The sequence below is a fragment of the Crassostrea angulata genome, chromosome 10 (assembly GCF_025612915.1).
Source record: "Crassostrea angulata isolate pt1a10 chromosome 10, ASM2561291v2, whole genome shotgun sequence".
Taxonomy (NCBI): Eukaryota; Metazoa; Mollusca; class Bivalvia; order Ostreida; family Ostreidae; genus Magallana; species Magallana angulata.
Window position 1 is genome coordinate 38,192,457 of NC_069120.1, and position 12,677 is coordinate 38,205,133.

The 12,677-nt window shown below is 34.9% G+C and overlaps 2 protein-coding genes and 1 long non-coding RNA gene across 5 annotated transcripts in view; 1 reads left to right on the top strand and 2 right to left on the bottom strand.

Moving 5' to 3' along the window:
- Positions 1–12,677, bottom strand: part of LOC128165616 (galactoside alpha-(1,2)-fucosyltransferase 2-like) — a 40,520-nt gene that overhangs the window by 16,259 nt on the left and 11,584 nt on the right. The window contains exon 2 of one of the 3 annotated variants that reach the window (XM_052830329.1): positions 1,510–1,707. The exons of the other annotated variants lie outside the window; for them this stretch is intronic. The gene's annotated coding sequence lies outside the window, so the exon portion shown is untranslated. The remainder of the gene's footprint in view (positions 1–1,509; positions 1,708–12,677) is intronic. 3 annotated transcript variants of the gene reach the window in all.
- On the bottom strand, positions 6,887–9,736 carry LOC128165620 (myb/SANT-like DNA-binding domain-containing protein 4). Its single transcript, XM_052830344.1, has 4 exons — positions 9,122–9,736; positions 7,750–7,870; positions 7,279–7,441; positions 6,887–7,128 (listed from the first exon to the last, which is right to left on the bottom strand). The coding sequence occupies exons 1-4, from the start codon at positions 9,519–9,521 to the stop codon at positions 6,934–6,936; spliced, it is 879 nt and encodes a 292-aa protein (XP_052686304.1). The 5' UTR covers positions 9,522–9,736; the 3' UTR covers positions 6,887–6,933.
- LOC128165625 (uncharacterized) lies at positions 11,618–12,582 on the top strand. Its single transcript, XR_008241073.1, has 3 exons — positions 11,618–11,855; positions 12,177–12,339; positions 12,486–12,582. It is a non-coding gene; the product is annotated as an uncharacterized LOC128165625 (long non-coding RNA).

The window sequence follows — 12,677 nt, forward strand, 5'->3', positions numbered from 1 at the left end:
GAAAAATAATTTTTTACTAAAATCGTGACCATGCCCCTTTAAGATGACAACCATACACCGATGCAATACGTCAAAGTCTTGTTATAACGGAAGGATTTTTATTTTCTAAGATATACCCATTCTTTCACTTTAAGTTTATTTGAATATGAATTATAATTCTGTTACTTTCTGTAAACTGCAGCAGTAAAAATTACAATAGTGTAAAGACTATTTCATAAATAATAAAAAAAAAAATATACTGAAAAACTTTAATCTACAAGGGGGTTATTATTCTACAGGGGTCACTTATCTTCATGTGGAGTGTGCTCATTTTTATGAAAATGACACTTATTCTTCAGGCAAAGGGGTCATTTTTCTACGTAGAATAATGACCGGGGGGTCATTTTTCTGCGTAGAATAATGACCGGGGGGTCATTATTTTACGTCGAAAAATGACCCCCGGTCATTATTCTACGGGGGTCATTATTCTTCATTACACCGGCAAGCGAAGCGAGCTCTAAATTCCAGTGTGCGCGGGGAAAAGAACGAGCTAAACCTACAGTTCATCAAACAAAATTTTTTGACTACGTCCCATAATGCCCTCTAATGTTTTCACCCGTGGTGCTATGCCAAAAATGGCCGACTTTTAACTCGTAATTTACGGTGTCTTATGATTTGAAGATACGTTTTGAGTACCGCATATGCTTTGGCAAGACTCAGGAAATTTGTTACATGCTTCCATACCTTCGTATTGAGTCGAGATACGTAAATAAAGACGAACAAAGTCATGGAAAGTGGTCTCTCACTATGTTTCCCGCGATAAATTTAGAGGTGGATCAAACATCTGTGATGCGTCTACTAAAAGTATTTAAGTATAGACTGCGATACCTGTCTCATTGACATATGATTTGTTTTATATTTTTTCAATATAGAGATTATATAAATATATACTAGCAAGAGCCATACTTTACTGTCTTATCGATCCATTTTTAAGCTAATTGTGCATGAATTTAAAGTAGACAGGTAAGTATATCAGTAGGGAGAAAATAAACAATAGGATAATTTGAACTAAATAAAAAGATATAAAAAGAAAAAATAAACAGTTAAAAATTTATGTTGATATTGCATACAGTCAAACCATTAAATTTAAAAGTGGGAAATTACACACCTACAAACAGGGCCTGAGCACTCTCTCTCTCTCTCTCTCTCTCTCTCTCTCTCTCTCTCTCTCTCTCTCTCTCTCTCTCTCTCTCTCTCTCTCTCTCTCTCTCTCTCGGGAGAGGGGTAGGGTGTTGCGCTGTATGTATCGTAACCATTAAAATTAGTACATTTGGCATACTTATTGTAGAGCAAAATACTCTCTCAAAAATTTTTGACGTTCGTTGATACCTAAATAACACGTATTAGGTTGACAATGATGCAAGGTATGTGTAATTCTTACTGCGCTCGCCAGAACGGTAGCACCGTAAAACATTTTATTTCTTTCGAAAACGAGGTTAGCTTAATAAATTCACTTACAAAACTACAAACCTATTATTATTCCAAAATTGCGTCAAGGTATTTCTCAATAGAGTCGTTTGGATTGACGGCTAAGTTTGTATTTTGTTCTGGAAGATCTGAAGTGTTTTGGGGAGATAGAGATGTGTTGGAAAGGAATGCGTACAGCCAGAGAAGGGCGAGGAAACTGCAAAACACTAAAGAACCATATCTTAGTCCCTTCATCATACTCTGAAAGGAAAAAATATGTCCTTTTATTTTTATTTTTTTTTTTTTTTGGTGAATAAACATAATACGCATGTAGTATATTATTTACTATGCTTAGAAATGAACAGTTTTGCATTTTATTCTGCAGCTGTTTCAAGAATACAAATGATGCAGACTCATTAAATGAATTTATTCTAAAATGTACATTTCTGTAGAAAATCCAAAACTTTCTACACATTTTAAAAATCAAACTACTGTGGTACTATCAAAACTGTTAATACAACATGCATATTACGTGACCGAACATTAAAACATGTCAAAGATGTTGCTTAGAGGACTATTCCTTCCACTATGCTTCAAATATTGGTGTACTGCCCCTTCTAGTACATGTCAAGTGTCGGTGTACTGCCCCTTCTAGTACATGTCAAGTGTCGGAGTACTGTCCTTTCTAGTACATGTCAAGTGTCGGTGTACTGTCCTTTCTAGTACATGTCAAGTATTGGTGTACTGCCCCTTGTAGTACATGTCAAGTGTCGGTGTACTGTCCTTTCTAGTACATGTCAAGTATCGGTGTACTGCCCCTTCTAGTACATGTCAAGTGTCGGTGTGCTGCCCTTTCTAGTACATGTCAAGTATTGGTGTACTGCCCCTTCTAGTACATGTCAAGTATCGGTGTACTATCCTTTCTAGCACATGTCAAGTATTGGTGTAGTCCCTTATAGTACATGTCAAGTGTCGGTGTACTGTCCTTTCTAGTACATGTCAAGTGTCGGTGTACTGCCCCTTCTAGTACATGTCAAGTATTGGTGTACTGTCCTTTCTAGTACATGTCAAGTATTGGTGTACTGCCCGTTCTAGTACATGTCAAGTGTCGGTGTACTATCCTTTCTAGTACATGTCAAGTATTGGGTACTGTCCCTTTCTAGTACATGTCAAATATTGGTATACTGCTCCTTTTTGTATGTGTCAGATAATATTATAAGACGTTGACCTTGTTTATCAATCGTGTATATATATATATATATATATATATATATATATATATATATATATATATATATATATATATATATATATATATAAAATTTTTTGCCCCTCCGAATACAAGTCAAATATAAGTTTACTGCCCATTAGAATTCGTGTCAATTTTTTAGTGTACTGTTCCTTCCAATACGTATCAAATGTAAAAGAGAGGTTGAAGATGTGTTTCGGATTACACATTTAGATGGAGTGTCCTAGAAAAAAAACTTTCGATTTTTATTAGAAAAGGACCACATTTGTTCCAAAAAAAATGGACTGCTGTTCTTAGAATCATAGGAAATTGGCTTTATATCCGACCCTTTGTCATACCTAGACACTCTTTGTTCCTATACTAAATCTGCTATGAGTTTTGAATACTTACAAAATGTACATATGTGGTGACAAAAGTGAGTAAATTGGCGGCCATTTTGAATTCTGATTGTAAACAAATCAGGGTAATAAAAAACCTACTTACCTTTCTGCTGACTTGTGTTTTGACCTAATATTTTGTAATATGGCCCTTTGATCTGATAACTAACTGTAGTCGACGGGGAATTGAGGAATACAAGTTCTGTATGTACATCAAAGGGATTGAGAGCCAGGCATGCTAAAGTACTGCTTTCAGATCATCAACTGTGTCAATGTTCATCATATGTCTTTTTACTTGATTTTTTAAAAGTAACCAGATATTTTCGATTATATTAACATCAGGAGACTGAGCTGGCCATGTAAGAGTTGGAATGTTGTTATTTTCTTTCCAGGCTTTAGTCATCCTTGAGGCATGAGGTGGTGCATTGTCATCCTGAAACATGTATGGCTTATTTGAAAAATATTTGGCTATGACTGGCCACAGGTTCTCATCTAATACGTTGATGTATTTCTCACTGTCCATAGTTCCATCTATGAAAGTCAATAACCCCTGACCATGATAGGTAATACAACCCCACACCATTACTTTCAAATTCCTGCCAATGTGACGTTTCAAATGACCGATGCATTCGGGAAGGTACTTCTCTCGTTTTGTTCTCCAGACTTTAACAGCCCCACAACCACTAACAGTTACTGCCATTTCATCACTAAATATGATCTTACTCCAGTTTTCAGCTACTCTCCATGTTAACTTACTCCTGGCCCACGAAACACGACGGACTCTATTTATTTGTCGAACGCCTAATTTCTTGGCGATAGCTCGCTTTCTCAGGTCATATTTATGAATGGATCGCTGGATTGTCCTTTTTGACACAGATACATGATAAACAGTGTTAAATTCATTAGTAATATCTACCAGCGTTGATGTACGATTCCCTCGAATGATTCGATTCAGAGTCCGGCAGCTTCGATCGTCCATCTTTTTAGGTCGTCCTGATCGGGGGCGATTTTAAATGGAGCCGCTTTCATGATGCCGCTTCAAAAATCTACAGATAGTAACTGGACTTATTTTCAACACTTTAGATATTTCACTTTGTTTGAAACCGCTGTCAAATAACTCCAATATAATTGTTTTCGTTTCATCTGTCATTTCCTGTCCTTTGGTATCCATTGTAAACTAATGGCGGTCGAAAGCAGAAGCAGACGCTTGTACCTCTAAAAACTGAAGAGCTGGTACGGTCGTACCCAAAATCATTCTTATGCATGACAACAACAATTTTTGACGCTGTGTATGTATCGAAAACTTTATTTTTACAAACCCGATAAAAACAATCAGAATTCAAAATGGCGGCAAATTTACTCACTTTTGTCACTATGCTGTATTGAAGCTAGTCAGTATTTGAAGGCTTAATTAATCTACCACAAAATAATGGCTGTCGCGTGTCAGACCCAAATGAAACGAAGGAACCTTTCGCAACAGTCATACTGTCCTTTAAAAAATGACAGCGTGTGACCAAAAAAACACCCTGGTACCAAACGCTTCATCACAAAACACAAACATATTGTATAAAATGTTTTATACATATAATATAGTTAATGAAAAAGTGGAAAAAATATTAATCGCGGTATTTAAACAAGGCCAGACTTTGAATATTCAAAAAACACAACACAGACGCAGAAAAAAGAAACAGAAAATAAAAAAGTGCGTTAATTTTTCGTCCAAATCGACGCACTATTGAAATATTTTTTCAAAGTGCGTTATGAGTGCAGGATCCGGTTGCACGAACGTCAGTTAAATTTAACTAGCCGTTAACTTGACGTTAACGTGACGTTAAAATTAACGGCGAGTTAAACGGGTTGCTCAAAAGTTAACAAGCTGTTAAAGCTCAGTTAAGTATCTAATTTAACTTACAGATTTAACTCAGGTTACATAGGTACATTAAATATTTAACTAAGCATTAAAATCAAAATGGCGAACTTGTTGTTGTTTGGTAATTTGTTTGCTGGAAGAAAAAAGAGAGTATACAGGCAGAGAATAGAGATGAACGATTTAAGTGACGATCAAATCCGATCCAGGTTTCGTTTCAAACGAGAATCAATTCTGTTTATCGCAAACCTGCTGCGTGATGACCTACAAAGGGCTACTAAAAGAAGCCAGTCAATTGCCGTGGAAACGCAGGTATGTCATACGGGTATATCTATTTTATTTTATTTTTATTTCATGGATAGGCTAAGTAATCATAACACGTTACATGTTTACGGAATACCCCCTCCCCCTCTCTCTCTTTCTCTCATTGAATTAAAAAAGTACAAACTGTATGTCTTAAAAATTGTTTTAGAGAGCTACAAGTAATGCAATATGTGTATATTATATTTCTTCAAAACATATATATATATATATATATATATATATATATATATATATATATATATATATATATATATATATATTAATATATATATATATATATATAAATAGGATGTATTTGCATGTATGTATGCTATTATGTTTTACTTTTTTCTCTAAACGAACGTCGAATATGACGTCATTTTTACTTTGACGTCATAAAATAAGTGCCCTTTATTTTTTTCACGGGATCCTGATATTATATGTTTTCTCAAAATTTCAAAACCATGTAAATATAAGGTAGACATTTATACCATTTACCTGATAGATAGAGGGTGTTCATTTTTATTACTAGAAAAATACATATAACGCCTGTGCATTTTTACTATAAATTTTTTGTAATATTCTGAAATCTCCTGGAAAAAAAGTTGTAGAAAATATTGGTATGAAAACGTGATAAGTAATGTTTATGTACATGTGTTATGCCGATCATTAAAAATCAAAATAATGAAGTATGAACGGGAATTGATATTAACTATTAGTAATCATTTTAAACTCCTCCACGATATGTAATTTCGCATGGCAAACTGTTCGATTAGTTTCTTAGATGTACTTGAATAATTACGCTTATTATTTTCTTATATGATAATTTGGCTGAACATAGGGCTTTTCGAACTACAGACGGAAAACCTCATATGAATCATGTTGTGTACTATATATTTTTATTAACTGATTTCTTATGATTGTTTATCAACCATAGTATTGCATTCTACTAGCTTTAGTTGAGTACGAAACGAAAAATAAAATAAAATCTACACACAATGAAATGTTAAGGTGGCTGGGCGGTCAACAAATTAAGATCTACCGAAATTTACCTAAATTTTAAGATTTTAACTATTGTTGTGTAAAGAAATTATCCGTATAATTCACCTTTTAAAGTTGTGTATTTCCCTATATTTTTATAGAGTTCTTCTTTAACTGGCCACGACCATCGAGTCCTCTTAAATCACAGACACTTGGGGCATGCCCCCCCCCCACCCTTTCAATTGATTTTAGAGGAGTAGACGATGGGTATTTGCTAGGTGACAGCGGGTATGCTTGTTCCAGATTTCTGTTAACACCGTATCTTCATCCATCGAACGCCTCTCAGGAGGGCTATAACTCGGCCCATTGTCGCACGCGCAACACTATCGAGAGGGTGTTTGGTTGGTGGAAACGAAGATTTCATGTGTTGCATAGTGAGGTTAGAATGAAGCCCGCGAAAGTCTGTAGAATCATTGGCGCTTGTGCAATTCTACACAACATTGCACTGAGTTTAAAGGAAGAGATGGAGGATGGTAATCCTCAACAGGATAATGCCGCTGGGCAATTAAATTATCAAGGACCGGAGGATGGCAGGGCAGTCAGGAACTTCATTACAAGAACATATTTCTAACGTAACAAATAAAAATAAAAACCTACAAACAATTACATTTTAACACATGACCTGTGTACTTATTTAATTCATAATTTTTTTACTCATCAGATAAAGCTTGCAATGCAAGCAAGGCATTTTCATTTTGCGCAAGATTTTGTTTTAAGAGCTCAATTTCATGGGTCAACTTGGCATTCCGCAGCCTCAAGTTTTCAGTTTCAAGTTCTGACCGCTCAATGTCCTTCTGAATCTTCGCATTCTTGAGTCCGATGTGTGTCTTTTGACAACATAAAACCTTAAATAAATGAAATCAATATTAAACCTGCTTAGAACATGCCGGTATTTATCTGTGTAGGAAACTATTCTGATATTCTTTGAATCCATGCACGAACAAAATTGTTGATTCCTTTAATATTTTATGCAAGAATTTGATTTATTTTGTTACCTCATACTGCATTCTTTGCAATTCATCAATTGAAATTTTCTTTCGTTTCTTGGGTCGAGAATCCGATACTGAGGGTTCATTTAAAGTGCAGGCCTTGGTCCCCAACTCTGATTCCTTTTCCGCATTGTGCATAGAAGGAAGTATTACAATTTGATTGGTATTGCTATTAAATACAAAAAGAAAACAGATATATGGCGCAAACACTAAACATTTTTTTTAAAACGTACGAATAAAATATCATAATATACAAGTGTATATCAAAACATTAAAAAATCATTTTTTCCATCAACTATAATCATTTGTATGTATTTTATATAAGGGGTTTAATTTTGTCAAATATGCACAATTCATCTTTCACAATCAATTAATGAAGAACGTTTCGATTCTTTGTGCCAAACAATATATTTTTTCAACAAAAAATTCCAATAATGTGAAATAAAAAATAGTAAATAAAAAAATCGTGTAACACACTCGAAATTTTCGACTTCATGAACGTCTTCAACAGCTTCGGTTTCAGTTGCCTGCGGACTTTCTTCGTATTCCACAAAGGAAGAGGTACCGGGAGCATCTAACTCAGCATCCTTTAAAACCCCTACAGAAAGAAATTTATAAAATTATAATAATAGAGTAATGCTACAACTTTAAGAGTAAGAAAAAAACTGTTCATAATATAATCAGACATAACCCTTAATATTATACAAAATATAAAACACTTTATTTAACTTTTTAAACTTTTTTAAGTTTAGTGTACGAGATCGTAAGTGATTAATTTTCAAACACAGTTACCGATTGATAAAATTATTGATAAATAAATTGATAAAACTGATAAAAGATTTTGCAGGCACCTAGCATCGGGGAGGGGGGGGGGGGGCGCTACATTTTTGCGCAGCAAAGATTTTTCTTTATACAAAAAAACTGAATTAACATGGAGTTGCCCCCCCCCCCCTTTTTATGGGACCATGTAAAATATTGAAATGATAAAAAGGAAATACACAGCGAAATTGAAGATAAAGGTAACCCCCCCCCCCCTTCCACGGATATGGGTTTTCAGGATTTTGTAAAGTAATCTTTTTCCCTTTTTTTGTTTGCTTTTCAAGATTTTTTGGATTGGTCCCCCGCCCCACCCCCCCACCCCCCCCCCCCCCACTTTCAAAAACGATGATACGTGTGTTTTTACTTTAAATGAAAGCTGAAAAATGAAATAATGCATAATGTATAAAATATAAAAATAACCTATTTTGCACCCCAATATTGACGTCATTTTCTTAAATGAAGTAGGGGGGCTAACCCAGATGGTTTTAATGAATGGTGCGTGATGTGAGTATCAACTTTTGTATGTAAAAGAAACGTAATGTATGTATAGAAAGTATTATAGTTTTTATGTGATTTAATGAAGGATATGATGGATTGACATTTGTGAAATCCAAACTTTAAATAACAAGTCATAGATTATGTTATTGCTTGTTCTAACGTTAGGTGTTTTTGCACAGAAAAGCGAATATGGACAAGATAGCTTTGAATATCATTGTGGTGAAAGAAACATGTGCCAGTTTATAAGTATCATCCTTGTACAAGTACTTAATATAAGGTAAGTAATGGTATATGTATTAATCACAAGTTTTAAGCTTGTCTGCATTCGGGGAATCCCCTGTAATTTCAATCATCAATGTGTACCCATAATTGACGTCATCAATTTGTGAGGTGTTTGTCAGACGACAATGTAAACAAACCATACAATCTCAGTCATCGGTGAAATTTTCCAGTAAAATTGATAATTGTTTTTATCTCAAGGATTTGCATTAATTTATTAATTTATCGGTCAAAAACCCACATTGTGTCATACCTGTTGTGACGGGCATTGAGGACTCGAAGCCCCCAACAATGCCGCTGAAATTAGGTCGATCTTTCATCATATCGATGATTTTCTCTTCAGCCGCGGTTGGGGGCTTTGGTGGAGGGCCTCCGCCAGTGAGTTTAGCCTGTTTCCGTGCAGCGCTGAAACTTTTCTTGGCACTTTGCTGCAAGTTACCCCACTTGAATTTTACCTGGTCAACCGTGCGCCGCTGAATGCCCACTGCATTTATTATTTCGGTCACCTCTGCCCATTTTGCGTTCTTCCGCGAATTAGTAATCAAATTGCTTTGCTTTGCCTTCAAAACATCTTCATTTTTCTCAAAAAATTCAGTCAAAATACTGATTTCTGACAGTGACCAATTACTGCTTCTTTCTCGCTTAGTCGCCATTGTCACTGTCAGACGGCAGGGTAAACGCGCGTGCAGACGGCTTTAACGATGAGTTAACTAAGTTCGCTCTGTTAAATCCTAGTTAGCTAATAGACACTTAACAATATTTCGAGCAACCCAAAATTAACTCCTAGTTATGTAACTTGCCATTAAAAAATTAACAGCTAGTTACGGTTTTAACTAAGAGTTAATTTAACTGACGTTCGTGCAACCGAATCCAGATCAACATTTTTTTTTACATTACGACACTTAAGGCACTTAGAAAAAATAAATTCCTAATTTTTTTTAAACATTTAGATGTATAGCTTTGTTTACATATGAAATATTAATTGATATTCCGTTTTCGATGAAGCGATACAGCGATCCATTCTTTCAGCAAGGGAGATTATAGCGTCGATTTGGATTGACAAGGACGTTTCTTATGCATGTGCTGATCCATACTGGAAGAGCATCCTACATAGAACATTAATCCTACCGCTGGATTCAGTTTCTCCCAGAGGCCTGGATTCGGTTGCACGAACGTCAGTTAAATTAACTCTTAGTTAAAACCGTAACAAAAGCTGTTAATTTTTTAATGGCAAGTTACATAACTAAGAGTTAATTTTGGGTTGCTCGAAATATTGTTAAGTGTCTATTAGCTAACTAGGATTTAACAGAGCGAACTTATAAAAAAAAAATAGTTAACTCATCGTTAAAGCCGTCTGCACGCGCGTTTACCCTACCGTCTGACAGTGACAATGGCGACTAAGCGAGAAAGAAGCAGTAATTGGTTACTGTCAGAAATCAGTATTTTGACTGAATTTTTTGAGAAAAATGAAGATGTTTTGAAGGCAAAGCAAAGCAATTTGATAACTAATTTGCGGAAGAATGCAAAATGGGCAGAGGTGACCGAAATAATAAATGCAGTGGGTATTCAGCGGCGCACGGTTGACCAGGTAAAATTTAAGTGGGGTAACTTGCAGCAAAGTGCCAAGAAAAGTTTCAGCGCTGCACGGAAACAGGCTAAACTCACTGGCGGAGGCCCTCCACCAAAGCCCCCAACCGCGGCTGAAGAGAAAATCATCGATATGATGAAAGATCGACCTAATTTCAGCGGCATTGTTGGGGGCTTCGAGTCCTCAATGCCCGTCACAACAGGTATGACATAATGTGGGGTTTTGACCGATAAATCATTGAATTAATACAAATCCTTGAGATAAAACAATTATCAATTTCACCAATGACTGAGATTGTATGGTTTGTTTACATTGTCGTCTGACAAACACCTCACAAATTGATGACGTCAATTATGGGTACACATTGAAATTACAGGGGATTCCCCGAATGCAGACAAGCTTAAAACTTGTGATTAATACATATACCATTACTTACCTTATATTAAGTACTTGTACAATGATGATACTTATATACTGTATCATGTTTCTTTCACCACAATGATATTCAAAGCTATCGTGCCCATATTCGCTTTTTTGTGCAAAAACGCCTAACGTTATAACAAGCAATAACATAATCTAAAACTTGTTATTTAAAGTTTGGATTTCACAAATGTCAATCCAACATATCCTTCATTTAATCACATAAAAACTGTAATATTTTCTATACATACATTACGTTTCTTTTACATACAAAAGTTGATACTCACATCACGCACCATTCATTAAAACCATCTGTGTTAGCCCCCCTACTTCATTTAAGAAAATGACGTCAATATTGGGGTGCAAAATAGGTTGTTTTTATATTTTATACATTATGCATTATTCTTTTTTCAGCCTTCATTTAAAGTAAAAACACACGTATCATCGTTTTTTAAAGTGTGTGTGTGTGGGGGGGGGGGGGGGAACTAATCCAAAAAATCTTGAAAAGCAAACAAAAAAGGGAAAAAGATTACTTTACAAAATCCTGAAAACCCATATCCGTGGAGGGGGGGGGGGGGCAAGTTTACCTTTATCTTCAATTTCGCTGTGTATATCCTACCATCTAAATATTTTACATGGTCACATAAAAATGGGGGGGGGGGGGGGGGGGCAACTCCATGTTAGTTCAATTTTTTTGTATGAAAATTTAAGAAAAATCTTTGCTGCGCAAAAATGTAGCGTTTTATATTTTGTATAATATTAAGGGTTATGTCTGATTATATTATGAACAGTGTTTTTCTTACTCTTAAAGTTGTAGCACTACTCTATTATTATAATTTTATAAATTTCTTTCTGTAGTGGTTTTAAAGGATGCTGAGTTAGATGCTACCGGTTCCTCTTCCTCTGTGGAATACGAAGAAAGTCCGCAGGCAACTGAAACCGAAGCTGTTGAAGACGTTCCTGAAGTCGAAAATTTCGAGTGTGTTTCACGATTTTTTTATTTACTATTTTTCATTTCACATTATTGGAATTTTTTGTTGAAAAAATATATTGTTTGGCACAAAGAATCGAAACGTTCTTCATTAATTGATTGTGAAAGATGAATTGTGCATATTTGACAAAATTAAACCCCTTATATAAAATACATACAAATGATGATAGTTGATAGAAAAAATGATTTTTTAATGTTTTGATACATGTATATATATTATGATATTTTATTCGTACGTTTTAAAAAAAAATTGAAACATTTTTAGTGTTTGCGCCATATATCTGTTTTCTTTTTGTATTTTTAAAATAGCAATACCAATCAAATTGTAATACTTCCTTCTATGCACAATGCGGAAAAGGAATCAGAGTTGGGGACCAAGGCCTGCACTTTAAATGAACCCTCAGTATCGGATTCTCGACCCAAGAAACGAAAGAAAGTTTCAATTGATGAATTACAAAGAATGCAGTATGAGGTAACAAAATAAATCAAATTCTTGCATAAAATATTAAAGGAATCAACAATTTTGTTGGTGGATTCAAAGAATATCAGAATAGTTTCCTACATAGATAAATACCGGCATGTTCTAAGCAGGTTTAATATTGATTTCATTTATTTAAGGTTTTATGTTGTCAAAAGACACACATCGGACTCAAGAATGTGAAGATTCAGAAGGACATTGAGCGGTCAGAACTTAAAACTGAAAACTTGAGGCTGCGGAATTAATCATTTTCACAAAGTTTAAGCTATGATACAACATTTTTCAAATTATATACAAATACTAATATATTTTTTTAACCTTTTTATATCGAA